This window comes from Hippopotamus amphibius, chromosome 13 (genome assembly GCF_030028045.1).
Source record: "Hippopotamus amphibius kiboko isolate mHipAmp2 chromosome 13, mHipAmp2.hap2, whole genome shotgun sequence".
NCBI lineage: Eukaryota > Metazoa > Chordata > Mammalia > Artiodactyla > Hippopotamidae > Hippopotamus > Hippopotamus amphibius.
In genome coordinates this window covers 51,955,815-51,976,873 of record NC_080198.1, presented here as the reverse complement: position 1 = coordinate 51,976,873, position 21,059 = coordinate 51,955,815, and the positions used below count along the sequence as shown (strand labels likewise).

Sequence of the window (21,059 nt, the reverse complement as noted above, 5' to 3'; positions counted from 1 at the left end):
TTGCTGTCAATTTGTTAAGAAGAGAAGAGGGCAGAAAAACACTCTTTTTGACAGACAGGGTCTCTCAGCCACGGGAGGCACAACAATCAGAGCCTATGAAGATACTGCAGAAATACATCTCCAAATGCCAAGCATCCCACAGACTGTCATCCTAACTGCCACGGCCTGCAGCCACAGACCACCAGTACCTCCATGGTGTTGGCAAATTAATCTGGAAACATCACTTGGCTAAAACCATTTCTCCTGCTTCTAATCTCAAGGTACAAAACAATAACTGTAACTACTGAGAAAAAAGCACGGAGTTAATAAGCTGAGTGTCTTAGCTCAGATTTAGCTCAAACAAAATACCATAGCCTGAGTGGTTTAAACAACAGGAGTTTATTTCCTCACAGTTCTAGAGGCCGGAAGTCCAGGATCAGGGGGCCAGCATGGTTGGGTTTTGATGAGGGCTCTCTTCCTGGTTTGCAGACAGCTGCCTTCTGCTGTGTCCTCACAGGGTGGAGAGTGAGAGAGAGATCTCTCTCCTTCTTCCTTCCAAGGCTACAGTCCTATTCGATTAGGGTCCCACCCTTATGACCTCATTTAACCTTAATTGCCTCCTACAGACCCTAGCTCTCAGATACAGTTCTATTAGGGCTTAGGGCTTCAACATATACACTTGTAGGGGTTGGGGGGTAGTGTATGATTCGGCTCAAAGTACTGAGCAAGAAAATCTGCTAAACTAAGGAGTTTTCCATTCCATGTGCAGCACATAGTAGCTCACTGAATGTTTGATCAAATAACCGAGAAGATGAATAATTACCATCTTACTATACTGGGAATACAGAGAAAACTTAAGAGGGAGCAGTCCATTTTTGAGCACAAGCAACAACCTGGATCCTTCTGATTTCTAAGTCCTGAGGGTCTGGTAGCTAGGAGGCATGTCTTCTACATTTGCACAGTGGATGGAATGTTTTCTCTCCAGACCAACAGCCAGAAGAGGAGAAGAAAAAATCCAGATAATTCAAAGCCACTGCCCATTCCAATAATGTCAGGACCTAAATGGAATGCCTTCCGTGGATCTTCTGAAAAGGCTATAGTAAGAATTCCACACATCACCATCACCATCTAGTACCTGTTGGATAGGTCAAGGCCAATGACCAGAAATGGACTAATTAGCAGGAGAGCCTTCTGACCAGAGAGGTCCAGGAGACTGGCCATCAATGCATCTCTTGTCACAGCAGCACACATAACTCACCTGCCACTCAACAGGTTAGACTTACTTCTGTTGGGGCATCCAGAGCCCTAGGGAAGAGTGAGGGACAGAGATGAAGACAGGAAGAAGGATGCCCTCAGGCTCTGAACAGTACAGATGGACCTTATCATTCGTGTTCATTCATTCATCAAATATTTATGGAGTGTCTACTATGCCCACAGTGCTTTCCTAAATATTTTGGCGTCGTCAATGAGGGATCAGAGAGAGGTCTACCCTCAAAGAATTTGGCCTATGAGATGGAACAGTCAAGCTAAAAAAGTCTTTTTTCACCCTGGGTTGGGATCTGGGAATCTGTATGTTTTTATTTTTTATTGGAGTATCGTTGATTTACAATGTTGTGTTACTTTCTGCTCTACAACAAAGTGAATCAGTTATACATACACATATACCCACTCTTTCTTAGATTCTTTTCCATATGAGTCATTACAGAGTATCGGGTAGAGTTCCCTGCGCTATATGGTAGGTTCTTAATAGTTATCTATTTCAGATATAGTAGTGTGTATGTGTCAATCCCAATCTCCCAATTTATCCCCCACCCCCACCCCAGAAAAGTCCTCCGGAAACTGAAGATGACACGGCAAGAAGAAAACCTGTTTGGGGCAGGTATAGGGGTCCAGCCACACACACTGTTACTCTCCAAGGCCAACCCCCTTCTCCCCTGCTAACGGGGACCCAATATGTGTCCTCCTAGGACTCAAGATCCCTGTGATTCAGCACCCTCCTCCACAGCCATGCGGGTGACTCTGATTACTCTAAAGTGGTCATGGAAACCCATGGAAAGGTCTTGGGGGAATCTAGTTCTGACTATGAGATAACCGGAGAAGTGTGTGCCAGGGACTTTCCTTCCCACTCTCCACTCACTGGACAGCAATTCCCAGCCCCCTCCCCAGCACCCGGCCATCACCATTCTACGTCCTGTTTCTACCAGTTTGAAAACTATAAGTGGAATCATGCAGTATTTGTCCTTCTAGGACTGGCGTATTTCACTTAGTGTAACGTTTCTAAAGGCTCGTTCCTTTTTTAAGGCTGAATATGAATCCGTCATAGCCATTTACCACATTCTCTTCATTCACTCATCCATTTAGGTTGTTCCACCTCGTGGCTATTAGAAACAAAGCCGCAATGAACACTGGGGTGCAAATATCTCAAGAACATTATTTCCACTCTTTCGGATAAATACACACAAGTGGGATTGCTGGACCATATGGTAGTTTTAACTTTAATTTTTTTGAGGAACTGTATACTGTCTTCCAGGAGCCTGTATCTTCGAGGCCATCAGGAATGGCTGCAACAAACCTACAGCCACTCACTGGCAGAAGTCTTATTGTGTGAGAAAATTAAATGTAGTTATTGTCTGAACGTCTAATTGTTGGGTTCTCTGTTATCTGCAGCTGAAAGAATCCTCCTGGCCACAGGAGATGGTGTGGTATATACAAAAAGGCACTGGCTGGGAAGAAAGGAAGTCTAGACATCCATCCTTCCTTCACCACTGACCGGTTCTGTGACTCTTGGCAAGTTAGTCAGTCACTCCAGGTTGGGGAGTGGCCACTGGACCCCTAAAGACTATTCCAAGATTCAGTGATTCAAAGGCCATGGTTCAAAGAGAAAAAACATCTGTCCTACAGAATCTGGGAGGAAGATGCCATCAAACTCTCTGATGACAGGATGGGGAGTGGGGTAGAAAGTGGGTAATCACATCACCCACAAACCTGCTTGCTACAAAGTCCAAATGTGATTGACAACATTTCCTCCGTAGCAACCATTAAACTTGGTGAAGTTATCACAGAACTCACTAAAGTGATTTTCAACCATTATAAGGATGTGTTAGCTAACTCACTGAGTGGTCAAACAGCTGACAACAGACAAATATGTGTCAAATATATTTTGAACAAACCTGTAAGGTTGAAAATGTGTGTGAAAAGAATTACCCAAAGGATCAAAGCAGCACATTACCTTATCTTCAAAAATCTATCATCATCCCAAGCCTGATACTTACACTCAATGAAGAATAAAAATGGTCAAAATGGGTTGAGATTAGACTGGCCAGGCTTCAAACTTGAATCTCAGAAGATTTCAAAACTGACAGCTTTATATGTTGTTACATGGTTCAAAAGTTCAGTGCTAAAAATGACAATTCAACCGAGGGCACGAAAATTCTTCTTGAGGCAAAATTCAGCTAGATTTTTTTTACATCTGTCTCTTTCCTTTATTCGTAAAACAATGCCCTCCCTTGACGAAGGGGCAATTACAACACACTTACTTGAAAATTAAATTCTGCAATTTTCTAATCAAAGCCTATTGGCTAATTTATATGCTGACAGAGTCCTCAGTACTTAGAGACATTATAAGAAGTCTTTCTGCACCCGCCAGATTGGGGGGGGGGGGGGTGTCATAGGGCATGTGGTTTCCTGATGGCATTTCCTTTTTTTTTTCTTAAGAACTTTTATTGAGATACAGTTGACATACAATAAACTGCATATATTTAAAGTATACAATTTGATTTTTTTTTCTTATTAGTAATGTATATATGGCAATCCCAATCTCCCAATTCATTCCCCCGCAACCCTCCCTGCTTTCCCCACTTGGTGTCTATATGTTTGTTCTTTACATCTGTGTGTCTATTTCTGATGGCACTTCTAATGAAACAGTCAACCTAGGGGTTCACAGGAGCTGACAGGGGGCTCCTGAGACACGGCTTCGAGACCCCCTGCTGAAGGCCCCCAGATTAACAGGACCGACTCTCCATCTTTTCCCTCCAGGCCAGGGGTCGGTGTCTGGGCGCCAAATAATTGCCTCCAATGATAAACACAACATGCGTTATGCTAAACAGAGGAAGCCAGGCTCACAAGCACACACGGCATGACTCCATTTATGTGGCATTCTGGAAGAGGCAAAACTACATGGACCGAAAACAGACGAGCGCTTGCCAGGGGCTGGGGGAAGAGTTAAATATAAAGGAACACAAGGGAATCTTGGAATGTGATGGAACTGTTGTAACAAACCAAAGCACAGAAGTGAAGAAACTGCATTTTCAAGGGGTGAATTTCGTTATTTATGAATTATACCTCAACAAGCCTGACTTTTATGACAAATTAGGGTTTTTGTCTCTAGAAAGGTGGGTAACCATGGTGACATGTGAGCTGCCACTCAGCATTGTCCCCATGCTGCCCTCTGAGCTGCCACTCAGCATTGTCCCCATGCTGCCCTCTGCTATTCCAACAGCCCAACCAGTCAGGATCCAGGGCCGGGAATGGAAACCACTCCAGGTATTTCAATCAGGAAGGGATCTGATTTGGGAATTGGGTGCTTCTAGCATCACTGGTCTGGCGGAACAGAAGGCCCCCTTAGACTTTTTCACGCAAGGACACCCCACCGCAGGTATCCTTGATTCAAGTGTTGGGATGCTGCTGCCACTGCAGCCACCACAGCCTCTCCTGCCAATGCATGGAGACTGAGGCCCTAGGACAAGTCTGGCCACTGCACCTGCCTCTAAACACTCACATCCCCATGACCACGTCTGCCAGCAGCACCAGCAGAAGGAACCCGGTCCCCATCTCAGCTTCCAACTCTGACACAAATGCGCTGAAGAAACCACCCTGCGTTTAGAGACCTCGCTGTGAGAAAGTCTGGGATGTGGACTTGAGCTGGTGGGTTCCAGTCTGGAGGGTGATGAAGGTCGAGAACACCAGGCCAGGTGTCTTCCGAATCACCGTTCCTCCTGTCCTAAAACAAGGCACTCTTCAACAAAGAAAGCACCATCAAAACGTTTTTCTGCCTAAACTTAAATTTCAAATCATGTTGAGAGAGTTGAAATATTGTTCTACTAACGGGGGAAACCAAGATCCTAACTCACTTCATTATGGAAGAATATTTCATTTTCACATTTAGTTAGTTCCAGCCCCAGAAGAATAAAATTTTGAGATTAACTGCATTTGATAACAGAGCCAACCACAATTCTCTTGTAACTCATGTATTAAATACACACTGCTCTTTGAGTTCTATTCTGTTGAGAATGAAACAGACTAAGCTTGAAAATGCATTCATTTTCCACATATTTGTAAGTTGTTTTATGGTAAGCCAGAACCAGGGGAAAGGAGTGTGACATTGTGATTTATGGTAAGAATATATATTTGCTTTTTTGTCCCTATTTCCAGCACAGAGTTCCTAAAACCCTTGGAATTTCCTAAGAGATGAGAGCTTCAAAAGTGTGTTTTGTTATGTTAATGAGTGATTTTTGGAAAGCCCCTAGGTCATCTAAGGATGGGAGATGGTTGCCAGTGGACCCAACCCCGTAATTAGAGGGTTGGAGCTTTCAATCCCATGCTATGACCTCCAGGAAGGGGAGAGGGGCTGGAGGTTAAATCACCAGTGGCTAAAAATTTAATTAATCATGCCTATGTAATGAAGCCTTCATAAAAACCCTACACAACAGGGTTCAGCGAGCTTCCCGGCTGGTGAACACATGGAAGTACGGGGAGGGTGGTGTACTCAGAGAGGGCAGGAGGGCACGGAGGCTCCGAGCTCCTTCCCACAGACCTTGCCCTACGCACCTCTTCCTTATGTTCCTGAATTACATCCTTCTGTAATAAACTGGTAAATGTTTCTCTGAGTTCTGTAAGCCACCCTAGCAAATTAATCAAGCCCCAGGAGGAGGACCTGGCAACCTCCAATCCACAGCTGGTTGGTCAGAAGCACTGAAGTCGATGGGGTGCTCAGTCCTGCAGGATTGAGCCCTTCACCTGTGGGATCTGATGCTCCCTCCAGGCAGACAGTATCAGAATTGAGCTGAATTGTAGGATACCTGACAGGAATTGGACTGAGTTAATTGCTTGATGGAATTAAAAAGCACACACACAGTGGGGTGTGGTATCTTTTATACCCTAATTTACACTCCTAAAGACCTGACATGATCAAAACAACAAACCAGAAGAAAATATTTGGCTACAGTAGCACAATAACCACAATGCCTAGCCTCCCAGTGATCACTCGCGTAGTAACTATATTCTCCATATCAAAAGGGATAAGGATCCTTCTCGTAAGGAATCTTTTAGGCTTTAGGAACTTCATTCCTTCTTGGGTTATTTCTACAAATTGTACAAAAGGGAGGCAATGGAAACATTTTCCTTTTTCTGACAGAAAAACCGTTGGGTGGCTGTTACTAGCTTCTTCAACTCTTATGACATACACACACACAAAAAAGTGACACAGCACAATGGCCTCAAATAAAAACAGTGTCCAGACAACACTAGCTGTTTAGGTTTCAAGAATCATCCAGGGCTGTCACTGGAAAACATGAGGGACGTCTTTGCAAAAGAAATCTAATCATTCCTGCTCAGAAAACCATCACACCCACATCACACCCCGAGACTCTGATAGTGTAAAGGATTACCAGACAATACCTCCTATTGCTCTGACAAAAGGAGTAAGGGCAAAAAATGACAACCAAAAATGAACGACTGTTCCTAACTTAAGGGGGGAAGCTCTCCCTAGTTCTTCTCCTTCAAAGTATTTTTTAGAAGTTGAACTTGAGAGCTAGTTATTTCGTATGCACAATGATACCCTGTCTTCTGCCAATGATACTGACTAGCAAAGCAAAGTGGGCAATAATTTTATGTAAAAAGAACAGACCTTGAAAACTCCAGGGTTAGAGGAAGCACCCATGGGAAAAGCAGAACACACACGAGGAAGGACTCAGAATGGGGAAGATCAGCAGCCCTAATGACAAGCTCACTGGGTTACTAAATAGACATTTCTCCAAAGACATACACATGGCCAACAGACACATGAAAAGACGCTCAACATCACTAATTATTAAAGAAATGCAGATCAAAACTACGATGAGGTACCACTTCACACCAGTCAGGATGGCCATCATTAAAAAGTCTAAACAAATGCTAGAGAGGATGTGGAGAAAAGGGAAGCCTCCTACACTCTTGGTGGGAATGTAAATTGGTGCAGCCACTAAGGAAAACAGTATGGAGGTTCCTTAGAAAACTAAAAATAGAATTACCATATGATCTAGCAATCCCGCTCCTGGGCATATATCCAGACACAACTATAACCCAAAAAGATACCTGCACCCCTATGTTCACAGCAGCACTATTCACAATAGCCAAGACATGGAAACAACCTAAATGTCCACTGACAGATGAATGGATAATGAAGATGTGGTAAACATATACAATGTAATACTACTCAGCCATAAAAAAAGAACAAAATAATGCCATTTGCAGCAACATGGATGCAACTAGAGATTATCATACTAGGTGAAGCAAGTCAGAAAGAGACAAATACCATATGATATCACTTACATGTGGCATCTAAAATACTGACACAATTGAAGCTATCTACAAAACAGAAACAGACCCACAGACATAGAGGACAGACTTGTGGTTGTCAAGGGGGAGGGGGCTTGAGGAGGGATGGAGTGGGAGGTTGGGATTAGTAGATGGAAACTATTATACAATACATAGGATGGATAAATACCAAGGTCCTACTGTGTAGCACAGGGAACTATATTCAATATCCTGTGATAAACCATAATGGAAAAGAATATAAAAAAAGAATGTGTACCAATGCATAACTGAATCACTTTGCTATACAGTAGAAATTAACACAGCATTGTAAATCAACTACACTTAAATAAATAAATAAATATCATTTTAAAAAAAGCTTATTAGGTGACAGCCACTGCTAGGGCTTCCCCATGACACTGCTGGGGATGAGAATCTAAACAATTATTTCTAAAGATCTAAGAACTTCTCTTTTAGTTTCCTTCTAGAGCAAGATTTAAGTATGTGTATTACGGTGTGAACTCCCAAAGCTTCTGTTCCAAGGGAACAAAGGTGACTGTATTTCTCAACCCCTCAGCAGCTAAGAACCCCTCCTCAAATGTGACCCCACCCAAGGCCCTCAAAAGAGCTACCTGACAGCAAGGCTCCGACCATCCTCCCAGTTGACAACTTACCTTGCAATGCACCTAATACATCAGCTGCCAGTGTTTTCCACCCAAAACTCAGTGCATGGGCAGAGGCAAACGCCTTTCAAAATCTCCCATCCCCTGTCATTTCATACCCCATGAAAGCACCTTATAGATGCTGATGAAATACCTGCAGGCAGGCTGTTCCTGCCTCTGGAAGACCTGAGCCCCCAAGTCACTGTCAGAAAATAGAATCACGTGAAGCTTGGAGAAAAATTTCAATGGATAACCAAGATCAGCTGATCGAAGAAACTGCCTTGGGACTTGTAACCTTACAAAATAGATTTTGTTCTACAATTTTCAGGCTAAAGTGATTTCCATTCCCATGAAGAACCACCTCTAACACATGGTTAAAATAGATCCCACCCTGGTTCACGAGATCACGTTAACAGGATACATGCATCCAGAGAAAGAGAAAAAACAGAAATTCACTCGTGACACAAGGGGAAACTGACAAAAAGCAGGCTGCACTTGGCTTTTCTCCAGCTGCCACTCGGAGGCACAGGTAGTCAAGGAGCATTGTGCGGGCAGATGACGGGGTCCAGGGAGCCTGTGGGGGCCTGGCTGGCCCTAAGGTCTTCAGGGCTGCTCCTCCCTGGACCTGGGCTGCAGTGCAATGCCGAGAAGAGTCCCAGCCACTGCCCACGGGCTGGCCCGGTTCTGTAGCATGCGGGGATCGAGGATGGGAGGCAGGAGCTCATGCTATTAGCACAACCACACAAAGAAGCCAGTATTCAGGGGAGCAACATGATATATTGTAACTGCTCCCATCATGTCAACAGGCATCACGTTAGTGGGTGTGTTAGAGTTTCTCCCACTTGATGTGAAAATGACTCCCATTTCAATGAAAATAGGAGATTCCCCATCGGTTGGATCACAATTCACCCACGGCAGCTGCCAGGCACAAGAACAGGAGTGCCAGGTGTGCCCGGAGCTGATTTTGTCTCCCTCAGCGATGCTTCCATTTTATAATTTGTCTCCTCTTAAAACCCAGAGATGAGCAAGTTACAAATATAATTACTCTACTTCTGAACAAGCGCTAACAGAAGCCATGAAAGGTGCGAGGAGAGGCTGACAAGCTTACCTCTGGCTCTGGTGGGAAGGTTTCTTCATCCTCCGCAGAGTTGGGTAAAATGGCCCAGGTTATGCTGGCACTGGCTGATGGCAAAGAGCCTAGTGTCCCATTTTTCAGCTGCTCTGTGGAGTGTGACTTGGGCCCATGCCATCCCAGGATGCTTTCTGAAATAAAGACCTAGAATGATGCCAAGTATTTTCCAAACTCAAGACATAGCCATACCGCACTGTAGAAGAAACGCAACTTGAAGTGGGCCTAATTTTAAGTGGACCGTGGGAGATTTAAGTTGCTTCAGTGGATTTAAGTGTAGATTCAGATCGTCTATTTATAAATGAGTTTCTGCATAATGACTGCATCTCTCGCTGTGCTTGGACAAAAACAGTTCACATGTGTCATAATTTCTTAAGGCCGTTTTTCTTATTTTTTAACTTTTTAAAAATATTTCTAAATATTTACAATAAAAAATGAAAGTCAAATTGTATCGGATATGGGCTGCTCAAAATGCGGTCTGAATGCCCATAGACGTGATAACCACCGCTGAGCAAAGACACCTGCAGTGTGATCACACCACGTGGCCTCAGCCATTAGATGTGGCCAGGGTGGCAGAAGTCAGGAAGCCACATCACTGAGGACAGATGTGGTCATGCTAGAAAGGCCAGGTTGAGGTTACCATATTGTTGTTTACAAAGCAATTTTCTTTTCTTTTTTTTTTAATTTGGCCATACCGCACAGCTTTCAGGATCTTAGTTTCCCGACCAGGGATTGAACCCGGGCCCCCAGCAGTGAAAGTGCAGAGTCCTAACCACTGGACCACCAGGGAATTCCCTATAAAGCATTTTTCTAATTTTCCCTCAACCCTTGGGAACAAAAAAGAAACTTTCTAACTCTAATCCTGATCTTTCTAAGAGTCATGGGTTATTACAGAATAGTTGTATACATGCTTCCTAAGGGGGACAGGAGTGATCGGAGGTAGATTTCTTTACCCCGTAGTAATTCTGCCATTAGAGAAAGAATGGGCCTCAAACTCAGCCGAATCTGGAGATTCTGTGCTCAGCCTGAGAGCAGGAATGAGTGATGAAGGAAAGGTGGTCTCCAGTGGGGACCACCTCACGTGAGCTAGAACTCAGCCGCCTTTCAGCACCTCAGATGCTACCCGGCATCTCCTCGCCCTCTCCCTGCTGCTCACAACACTCAAGCGAGGCTGTGCTTTTTCCATTCTTCAAAAGAACGAGAGCCTCTGCTGTGTGTTGTTTCCCTGCTCAGACCGCCATCCTCCAGTTCCTCTACCTGGGGGAGGAGGTCTTCGATGTAAATCCAGGGGTCGGCTCAACCATCATGTGCTCAGAGAGGCCCCTTGGGGACCTCACTGGCCAAAGGCACCCCAGAGGCACCCCTATCTCACTGTCAGTTTACTGTCTTACGGCTTTTAGCGCTCTCTGAACTCTCCTGCTCATGCATTATTGTCTGCCTTCCTCTTCTCCCCAGAACATCAGCTCCTTGAAAACAGGGACCAAACTGGCCTTGCTCACTGCTGTATCCCCAGAACGTAGAACAGGGTCTGGTAAGGACTATGAGTTCATTAAATCTATGCTGAATGAGTGGATGACTATTAAGACTTTCAGAGATGGTCAATTTCAAGAACAGTGTATGTTTCAAGAAGACTGTGTGTAGAATGGTGGTGGAGAGGGGCTGTGCACAGAGCAGGGGAAAGGGGGCGGGGTGGGGGGAGATTTTTTGTTTAATGGATACAGAGGTTCAGTTTTGCAAGATGAAAAGGGTCCTGGAGATTGGTTGTACAATAATGTGAGTGTATTTAACACTACTGAGTTGTATACTTAAAAATGGTTAGGACCAAAAAAAAATGCTTAGGATAGCAAATTTTTTGATATGTGTATTTTACTGCAACTTTTTTTTGTAATGGCAAAAAAGCATCCATATATAAGTCCTTGATGTCATTTTTAAAAAGGCAAAAACTCACATTAAAATCAAAGGCGGAAGGATGAGCTTGGGAAGGCTTGGGAAGATTACCCATAAATAATAAGGCGGGTGGGACTGGAGTCAGAAAACTAACCCAGGGTTCCAAGATCCAGAACCTCCCCTAAGAAAGGTGGAAAGATATTTCTTACCTGTCCTGCTGACCAACTCCCGATCTGAGACCTGAAGTTGGATTCAGATCTTAAATACTGGGCAGTTGTCTCATAAACACAGGGGTACTACTTTCTTTTTACATTTTATCTTATTATACAAGCAGTAAATGTCCTCTAGAGTAATTAGGAAAACTTAAAAAGCACTAGGGGAAAAATGAAATCTGCTCTCCTAGGCAATCAGGACAATGTTCCGTCCATTACTCCCACACCTCAACCCTGCCCCTCCCTCCCCTCCACACCACCATCATTCAGAGATGACAACCAGGAGACAGACAACGGGGCAGGAAGTAGAGCCTGGCCAGGTCATGATACACAGCATCCTGAGATAGACAAAGACCGGGACAGGAAGGGTGGGGTAGCAATGCATGCTGGGAAATGCAGTTTTCTGTACATTCTGTGGATTCAGAGCATCAGAGAACCAGTGAGTGGGGACAGGAGAGAAGCCCACCTCAGACCAGTCCAGCTGCTCTAATCACCGGCCACTGGTTTGGGGGTCTGGATAGACCTGTCACGTGTGAAGATAAAGGAGGAAAATTCTAACACAGAGTGAATGAAAAGGACTGTATAAATCAATCACTTCCAGCATCAAGACTGGTAGCGGGCACCCCTGCACACTCTTTCTTTCCTTCTCTCAGCCCCTGTCCCTCCCAAAGCCAAAGCCAAAGCAAAGGCTTTGAAGGCCAAGAAAGCAGTGCTGAAAGGCGCCCACAGCCACAAAAAAAAGATTCGTATGTCACCCACCTTCCAACGACCCAAAACACTGCAGCTCAGGAGGCCACCCAAATATCCTTGGAAGAGTGCTCCTACAAGACACAAGCTTAACCACTATGTCATCATCAAGTTCCCCCTTACCACTGAGTCAGCCACGAAGAAAATAAGAGACAACAACACCCCGGTGTTCACTGTGGATGTCAAGGCCAACAAGCACCCGATTAGACAGGCTGTGGAGAAGCTCTCTGACACTAATGTGGCTAAGGTGAATACCCTGACCAGGGCTGATGGAGAGAAGGCATATGTTTGACTGGCTCCTAACATATGATGCTTTGGATGTTGCCAACAAAATTGGGAGCATCTTTACTGAGTCCAGCTGGCTAATCTTAAATATAAAGGTTTTCACTGTTTAAAAAAAAAAAAGACTGCATAGTGTTTGGGAAAAGAAACAGTATGCTGAGAAGGATACTCAGAAGGCTTATAGGAACAATATATCTCTGAAATTTCTAACATAAGGTGTCAGAGAAAACATCAGGAGAGGTGCATCCTGGCAATAATACAAGATAAAGTAGCCGCTATGAAACAAGAACAGCGAGCCAGAAGAAGAAAACAGGCTGAGGTGAAAAAGGAGATAGAGGCAGGAAGGAATTATTATGAGGAAACAAAGTCAACATTAGCAGATTAAGGTTAATACTGAAATGAGGACAAAGTAGAATCAACACGATAGAAAGTCAAGTAAGTAGTGTGTCAAGATAAGGAAGTTCTACCAGTGAGCAGCTGCAAAGGGCACAAGGACAGCAAGGAGACAGAAGATAAGACAGAAGATACACAACAGAGTGGCTAAAATAAAGAGATCAGATCAATGGAACAGAAACAATAACCAGTGACAGAAGTAAAGAAACACAGCCCAAGTGGAAGAAAGGGCTCTTTGGGTTCTGCTGAAAACAGCCCACCGCAGTCCAGCAAAACCAGTGGGAAAAGATCACATCTAGATACAGCTTGGCAATATTTTCCTAGGCTTTTTCTCACTGAAATTTCAAACACATACAAAAATAGAGTAGTATAATGACTGCCTGGCTCATGACGTTTGGCAACATTTTTTAATTAAAAAAAAAAAAATCATGAGAAAAAATTTTCCAATCATTTAGGCAGAAAAGTTAGACTTGCCTTGAAAAATAAAAAATCAAGCTAGTTCTTGGATTTTGCTGCAACATTAAACACCAGAAGGTGAACAGATGAAGAGAATAATGCAAATAAAAGTCTAGATTTGAGAGTGGGTGCGGGGCTGGGGGATAATGCTTGTCTTCTGACAAATGATCTTTCCTCTGCTAAAAAGTGTCAGCATTTATTGAGCTCTTGCCAGATGCCAAGGACTACCCTATAAAATTTACGTGTGCTAACTCACCTAATCCTAATGAGGACGCATGAGGTAGGTGCCACTACTGTATCTACTTGACAGATAAAGAAACAAAAAGACACAAAGAGCAGCTAAGCTCAGGGGTAGAAGGGAGATGAAACCCAGGCCACTTGGCTCCAGAGCCCAGACTCTTAAGCTCTACACTGCATGCCTTCTGAGCAGCGAGGTAGAGACTCGGAAAATATCCTACCTCCTGGGGAAAAAAACGATTTGAGGAAATATCCCAATGTATGAAGAAAAGAAGCAGAATTAAGAACTCCAAACTGGAGAAATCCTATAAAAGGACTGGCAGTGAGCAATGATCCAAGCTGAACATGGAGCTGAGCAGGGCTGGGACTCAGGGGAGGTAAAAAGACACTTGCCTCGGGGTAAGATTTAAAGAGACACCAAGACACTCAGGAGTCAAGATAAATCACATGCTCATGCAGTATTTTTACAATCAAAATTAATGCCAAAACAAAAAGTGCCTTCAAAGACTCAGTCTCACCTGCCTCACCCTGTCAAATCCTGTTTTTATTTACGATTTTGATATTTAGCTCATCCTGGATTTTTTTTTTTGCATTAATTTTGGTTTAAAAATATTGCATTAAAACATCATTTATCTTAATTACTTTGGCACTCTTAAAGGTGTGTCCCAGGCAGGATAAATCCAAGGAGAAACACGCCAAGACATATAGTAGTCAAGTTGACAAAAATTAAAGACAGAGAAATGTTATTAAAAGCAACAAGGGAAAAACAACAAATAACATACAAGGGAACACCCATAAGGGTAACAGCTGATTTCTCAGCAGAAACTCTACAAGCCAGAAGGGAGTGGCATGATATATTTCAAATGATGAAAGGGAAGAACCGACAACCAAGAATACTCTACCCAGCAAGGATCTCATTCAGATTTGACAGAGAAATCAAAAGCTTTACAGACAAGCAACAGCTAAGAGAATTCAGCACCACCAGACCAGCCCTACAACAAATGCTAAAGGAACTTCTCTAAGCAGGAAACATAAGAGAAGAAAAGGACCTACAAAAACAAAAACAAAACAATTAAGAAAATGGTAATAGGAACATACATATCGACAATTACCTTGAATGTAAATGGACTAAATGCACCAACCAAAAGACACAGACTGGCTGAATGGGTACAAAAACAAGACCCATATATATGCTGTCTCCAAGAGACCCACTTCAGACCTAGGGACACATACAGACTGAAAGTGAGGGACGGAAAAAGATATTCCATGCAAATGAAAATCAAAAGAAAGCTGGAGTAGCAATACCCATATCAGATAAAATAGACTTTCAAATAAAAAATGTTACAAGAGACAAGAAAGGACATTACATAAAGATCAAGGGATCCATCCAAGAAGAGGAGATAACAATTATAAATATAACTGCACCCAATATAGGAGCACATCAATACACAGGGCAAATGCTAACAACTATGAAAGAGGAAATGCAAGGCAGAAATAGAGACACAGATGTAGAGAACAAACACATGGATACCCCCCCAAAAATAATAAATAAATAAATAAAATTTTAAAAAAATAAATAAAAAACAAAAACAAACAAACAAAAAAAAAAACACATGGACACCAAGTGAGGAAAGGGGGGAGGGTTGGGGGGAATGAATTGGGAGATTGGGACACCAAATTGTACACTCTAAATATATGCTGTTTATTGTCTGTTAAAAAATAAATAAATAAATAAATAAAAATATTGCATTAAAACATCATTTATCTTAATTACTTTGGCACCCTTAAAGGCATGCTCACAGTGGGTGCCTCACTCATTTCATCCTGTCCCAGTCCTAGAACTGAATTTAAATACTTTTTGTAAGCGATTACACAACTATGATGTCAAAATTCTTTCAAAGAGATTTAATCATTATCATGCATTATTTAGTATTAAATTAATATTTAAATACTAATAACAATAGCCCCCATATAAGTCTATCTGAGAAACAAAGGAAATTAATGTAATATGAGTCTTCATCACTAAAGGAGAGAGTCAAGACATAGTGTATCATTCTTGATTTTGATGATTAGAAAAATACAAGTTAAAGAGTGCTTGTGAAGAATGCAATGTAACTACTACTAGAATTTATGTACATGTTTTTTCCTAAAACACTAAAGAAAAGAGGATGCAACCTGCGTAGTGAAATAAGAGAAAACAAAAAAAGCAGCATAGAAACATAAAAATCAAAAGCATAATGGGGACCAACAGAAAAACAAACACCAGCATGAGGAAAAAAATAAGCACTGCATTATTCTTTTGAAAGATAGATTCTTGAGATTGTGTCAAAAAACAAAATGCAAGTCTAAACCATATTTCATTAATCAGAAGACACACCAATTTTCACATCTGAACAACTCTGAAATTGGAGTTCATCTTACACTCAACGGTGTGTCATAGTTTAATTGGCAGCTTTTTTCTTAGTGGCACAAAGGCTAATGGTGTGTTTTACTACTGATGAGTTTAACAGGTAAGAAAATATGCCTCACCTATAGAAGGTGACTTGGAAGGTCTAAAGTAGAAAGACGATTACAAATATACCAGCAAGTACAAGTACAAAGAAGAGTGGGATCAAATATTACCATGTGGCAGCTGACCAGCAGTCAATCAGTTAGCTGCATGTCAATCACTTTTCACCTTCTGGTCCACCTTAACCCTTGTGAACAGAAGACCATCACTGATGATCCAACAGGGCTTCCCTGGTGGCGCAGTGGTTAAGAATCTGCCTGCCAATGCAGGAGACACGGGTCCGATCCCACATGCTGAGGAGCAACTAAGCCCATGCGCCACAACTACTGAGACTGAGCTCTAGAGCCCATAAGCCACAACTATTGAGCCCACATGCCACAACTACTGAAGCCTGTACACCTAGAGCCCGTGCTCCACAACAAGAGAAGTCACAGCAATGAGAAGTCCGTGCACTGCAACAAAGAGTAGCCTCTGCTCTCTACCACTAGAGAAAGCCCGTGCATGCAGCGATGAAAACCCAACACAGCCAACAATGAAAGAAAAATAAACAAATAAACAAATAGATAAATAAATAAATAAATATAAATTAAAAAAAAAAAAAAAAAAGATGATCCAACAGAAGAGAAGAGGAAGACAAAGGATCGGATATGCACCAAATGGCAAACCCAGTCCTTAAACCAGCCTTTGATACACGCCTGCAGCTCCTCACACAACACGCCTTAGTTGATATAAGAACCCCAGGAAGGAGGAAAAAACTACAAATGCTCTCGCTCCCTGAACCAACCAGAAGCAGAAAGAAAGCGACAGAAGATTTAACCCTGGGTTTAAAGGTTTGACTGTGGAACTTACTCTGTCCTTGGCCTCAGTTGACACCCTGCTTGAGTGATGGGAGCTGCAGTGCCCGTGCCGGGGCTGTGATGCCTCTGCCCAGAGGCCAGTGACAGGTGAAGGCCCCTTGGAAGCTCCATGCCTCCCAGGTTCAGTCAGCCTGAGAGGGTTTTCCCCAAATGGAGTTAAGACTGACATCTACAAACGTGGGGAAAACACAAGGCATATTTACGATGAAAGGCTGGCATGTTAGGATCTAACTGCTTCCTTTACAGAGGAGCTGCCACTCAAACAATCTGTTTACAGAGTTGTAAAACAAAAAAATCTACCCATCTAAAATATTCTGCAATGCCAGCTTTCCCCTTTTTCCCAATATGCTGTTTACTGAAGGAATCATCACATTTCTAGCTTGGCTTTTAATCACAAAATAAGGGAAGGTGACTTACATGGGATGCATTTTCACCAGAAGCAGTGGGTGTCAGGGAAGAAGGTATAAGAGACAGAGAAAAGCAAAGGGAGTCTCTGAATGGGGAAAAGGGATGAAGGTTGCGAATCTGAAGTTGTCTCTGGAAAAAAGTGAAACAGAACAGAAGGAAGAAGGCAACAGGCCAGAAAAGCCAAGAAGAGTCCCTACAATAATAATCTAATCTATTTGACCCTTTTGGCCAAACCCCAAAACAGGAGGAACCAACGCAATTGGCTTATTAACTGAAAATCCCCACAAATGTTAAAAGAGAATGAAAAAGTTACTGGAAGGGCAAGTTAAGACCCACATATTAAACTCTGCTCCTGGTCTTCTCTCCTCAATTACATATGTCTTAATCTCTGGCCCTGATTTATGTCCAAGGACACAAGAGTCGTCCAGGGAGATTCCCCGAGGCTCTACCAGCCTCACTCAGGCAGCTCTGACCCCTGTGTTCTCTCCCAACATGCCCTGCACCCACTGTTCATGGGTACCCAGCTCTGACCTGGCACTAGAACATGCTGGCCTGGTCACAGGCGTCTGTGCTGACTTTGAATCATGTTCCCCGGATCAAGGGTGAAAGTGAAGAACTACCCAGAACTACAGGCAGCAGACTACTCTGGCCCCTAGACAACGTTAAGGGTCCGGAACCCGCCTCAAGCCCAGACTCCCCAGCAGCCCAGCTGTCTCTGCAGCAGCCCCACCTGCCTCTCCACGTAAACTCGGAGGCGCACATCTAGACTGGGGAAACCAGATGCCCATCTGCCCCGCCCCATCAATCATCTGCTTCCATCAAGATGCTGTAGTAGATTTAGTCACCAGGATAGAGCTGCAGAACATAAGCCTTGACCAAAAAGCCAAGCGACTTTGTTAATTTTAGCTACAAACCTCTCCATAAACAGACGTTAAAGGAAGCATTTCAGCCCTGCATATCTCACAGGTAACATCGGAGACAGGTCCAGAGCCCGAAATGCGTTGATGGGAGCAGGTGTACACTCAAGTAATCCTGGACCTCAGTCCAGTTGCTCTACGTGTTTGAAATGAAATCAGGATTGGGGGCAGCAACTGCAGACACAGGCTCTAGAACTGACACGTTCCCCAGAGGATGCAACGAGAGGCTACAGAGGGTGAAATGCTGCAAGACCACAAATTAATTTTTGATTCTGAAGAGGGGCAGAAGGGAAAAAAAGTCAGTGCAAGGGCCAGAAAGCAAAGAGACTTCAAGAATAACACCCAAGTACACCAGCTGTGCTGGGGATCCGCGTCCCCCTCTCTGTCCCCTGAACATCTAGAGGAAACCCTGACAGAGGTTTGCTTAATGAGATTTTGATTTCCATCAACCCAGCCTGGCCCTCCTTGCATATAACCATTATGTTTTTATCAGCAGGAGTCAGGCTGCTACAGCCACTATCAACCTGAAGAGCCCTGAGCTTCTAAACGAATACATTTTGTGGAGACACTCCCGAAGTCGCCAGATTCTCTTATTCTGCTGGCTTGAGATTCTGGAATTGTTTTAACTGCAGGCAACTACAATGTTTTGGATGCAGGAAGTAATCCCCTCCCCCCTTTTTCCCCAAATGTGTGGCACAGATTTAAAAGATATGCAGAATGTTTTAAAACCTGTGTTTTATGGAATACATCTTTGGAAAGGGTTAAGAAGACAAAGACACAAAATAACCCTTATGATGCTTCATGCTCTATTCTCCAACCTTCAACCAAGTTCCTTGGCAAAAAATGGCTAAAAGGAAGGGAGGATGGACAAACGGGGCCGGGTCAGGAACAGGACAGGGAAGACCCGCAGGAGGCAGCATGGTGGGTGGCACAGTGTCATGCGGTCTTCCCCTCTCTCTCCCCCAAACAGTCCCCATTTCAACCTGTCACCACATCTGAAATTCCAGTGAGAGCTTTGTCCCTCCAGGCCCTTCAAAATCCCAGAGACACAATGAAAATCAGGAACAAAAATTAGAAATTTGCTAGAAAGCCACCCTGAAGAAAGATGTAAGGGATGACTTTTAGGAATAAGAAAATGGTTCGAGCGTCTATCCATTCATTCTCGGAATAAGCCCGTTCAGTCTCAGAGGCTGGAAGTATGATCTGGTGTGAGCGGGATCCTAGGAACCTTGAGAAGCGCCCAGTCTAACACTGATTTGTGCCCAAGCCCCGACAGGCTCACCGAGGCTCGACCCAGATCAGGAAAAGTCAGGGAGTGTCAGCATCAGAGTCCCATTTTTCAAGTGAAGAAGGAAGGAGAGAAGCAGATTGGGTGTCTTCACTCTGTACCTGGACTCATGCCTCTCCCCAGCCTGGATCCTGCACCTGAATATTTTTTCTTTTGTTACAGAGGACACTGACAGGGCCATTGGCAAAATTTAGTAAGGTCTGCAGATTAGGAAGAGAACTGTATTCACGTTAATTTAATGGTTTTGACCACTGTGCTGTTATTACACAGGAGAGTGTCCTTTTTTAAAGGAAATTCACACTGAGGTATATAAGAAATATATGTATCAAGTCTGCAACTTAGTCTTTAATGGCTAGAATATTACAATAGGCTTATAAAGAAAGAGAGAAGATGAGGCAAACGTCCTACAATGTTAGCATACAGCGAGTTTGGAGACGTATGAGAATTTTTCATACTATTCTTGCAACTTTTCTATCAGTCTCAAATTATTTCCCCCAAAAAAGTAAAGAAAAAAATTAGACCTGCCCTGAGAAAATTATGATGTGAGCAGGACAATGTCCCTGGCCTCAGTTTGGGGCACCCAGAGTCTGCTGGGTGGCCTGTCCTGGACTGAACGAAGGACCCCAGGCATCTGCCACAGTGGGAAGAGCCCGCCTATGGACTGGGCTCTGCTGTAGCTGGGTGGCCTCAGGCAGACCATTTAAGCCCTCTGAGCCCCAGCATCTCACCCACGTGATGGGCATAATAATATCTACTTGGTGAAGGTCTCAGAAAAAGCATAGCAAAAGCCAAACGCTGATAGAATCAGAGCTTAGTAAATGACGGTGGGTATTACAGAAAGAGACCCAAATTACCCTGGATACAGTTTACTCTGAGAAACCAACATCCCCCTTTTAGCCTTGGTGAAAGAGTGGGGGGCAACGGGGACTTGCAGGAAGCATGCAACATAGATTATTCATCACAACCCAGCTTCACTTTCCATCACCTGAACTGCCTCATTTCTCATTAATTAATTGAATCCCAGGCAGCAAAGCTCAATGAGGCTTCTATTTGTCTCTTAATTCTAATACTTCATAATTCTATGTGACATGACCAATCTCAAGCTAGTCTCACCTTTATCATTTAATCTAATCTTCCCTAATATCTTTCCATCCACTTATCGATTAAACCCTCCTTCAAAAGGACTGGAGCATCTTAAGGAAGTTTATTATTCTCTCTAGCTTCTTGATAAAGAACTAGAAATGCTGCTGCTATGTATTCCAGAGAAATTCTCACACGGGCCCATGAGGGGGACAGGCAAGAGGAGGGTGTGGTGAGGGGAAGGAGCAGAGAACAGGAGGCAAGGTGGGTGCCCATGACGGGAGGGTGTGGGGTAAAGTATGGGGGATGCATCCCACAGGCAGCTAGAAATAGCAGAACAGACGCCGCAGAGCCATGGATCTTACACACACAACACTAAGCGCAAAATTCACAAACGGAATGCAAGGGAGAACGGGGTACCAGCGAGTCTGAAAGGAGTTCCACAGT

General features: G+C 43.5%; 1 protein-coding gene across 7 annotated transcripts in view; it reads right to left on the bottom strand.

The window, feature by feature from the left end:
* OSBPL10 (oxysterol binding protein like 10) overlaps positions 1-21,059 on the bottom strand; it is a 312,125-nt gene that overhangs the window by 60,642 nt on the left and 230,424 nt on the right. For all 7 annotated transcript variants that reach the window (XM_057706433.1, XM_057706434.1, XM_057706429.1 and 4 more), the window contains one exon: positions 9,319-9,473. In XM_057706433.1, the coding sequence (XP_057562416.1) occupies positions 9,319-9,473 (155 nt within the window). The remainder of the gene's footprint in view (positions 1-9,318; positions 9,474-21,059) is intronic.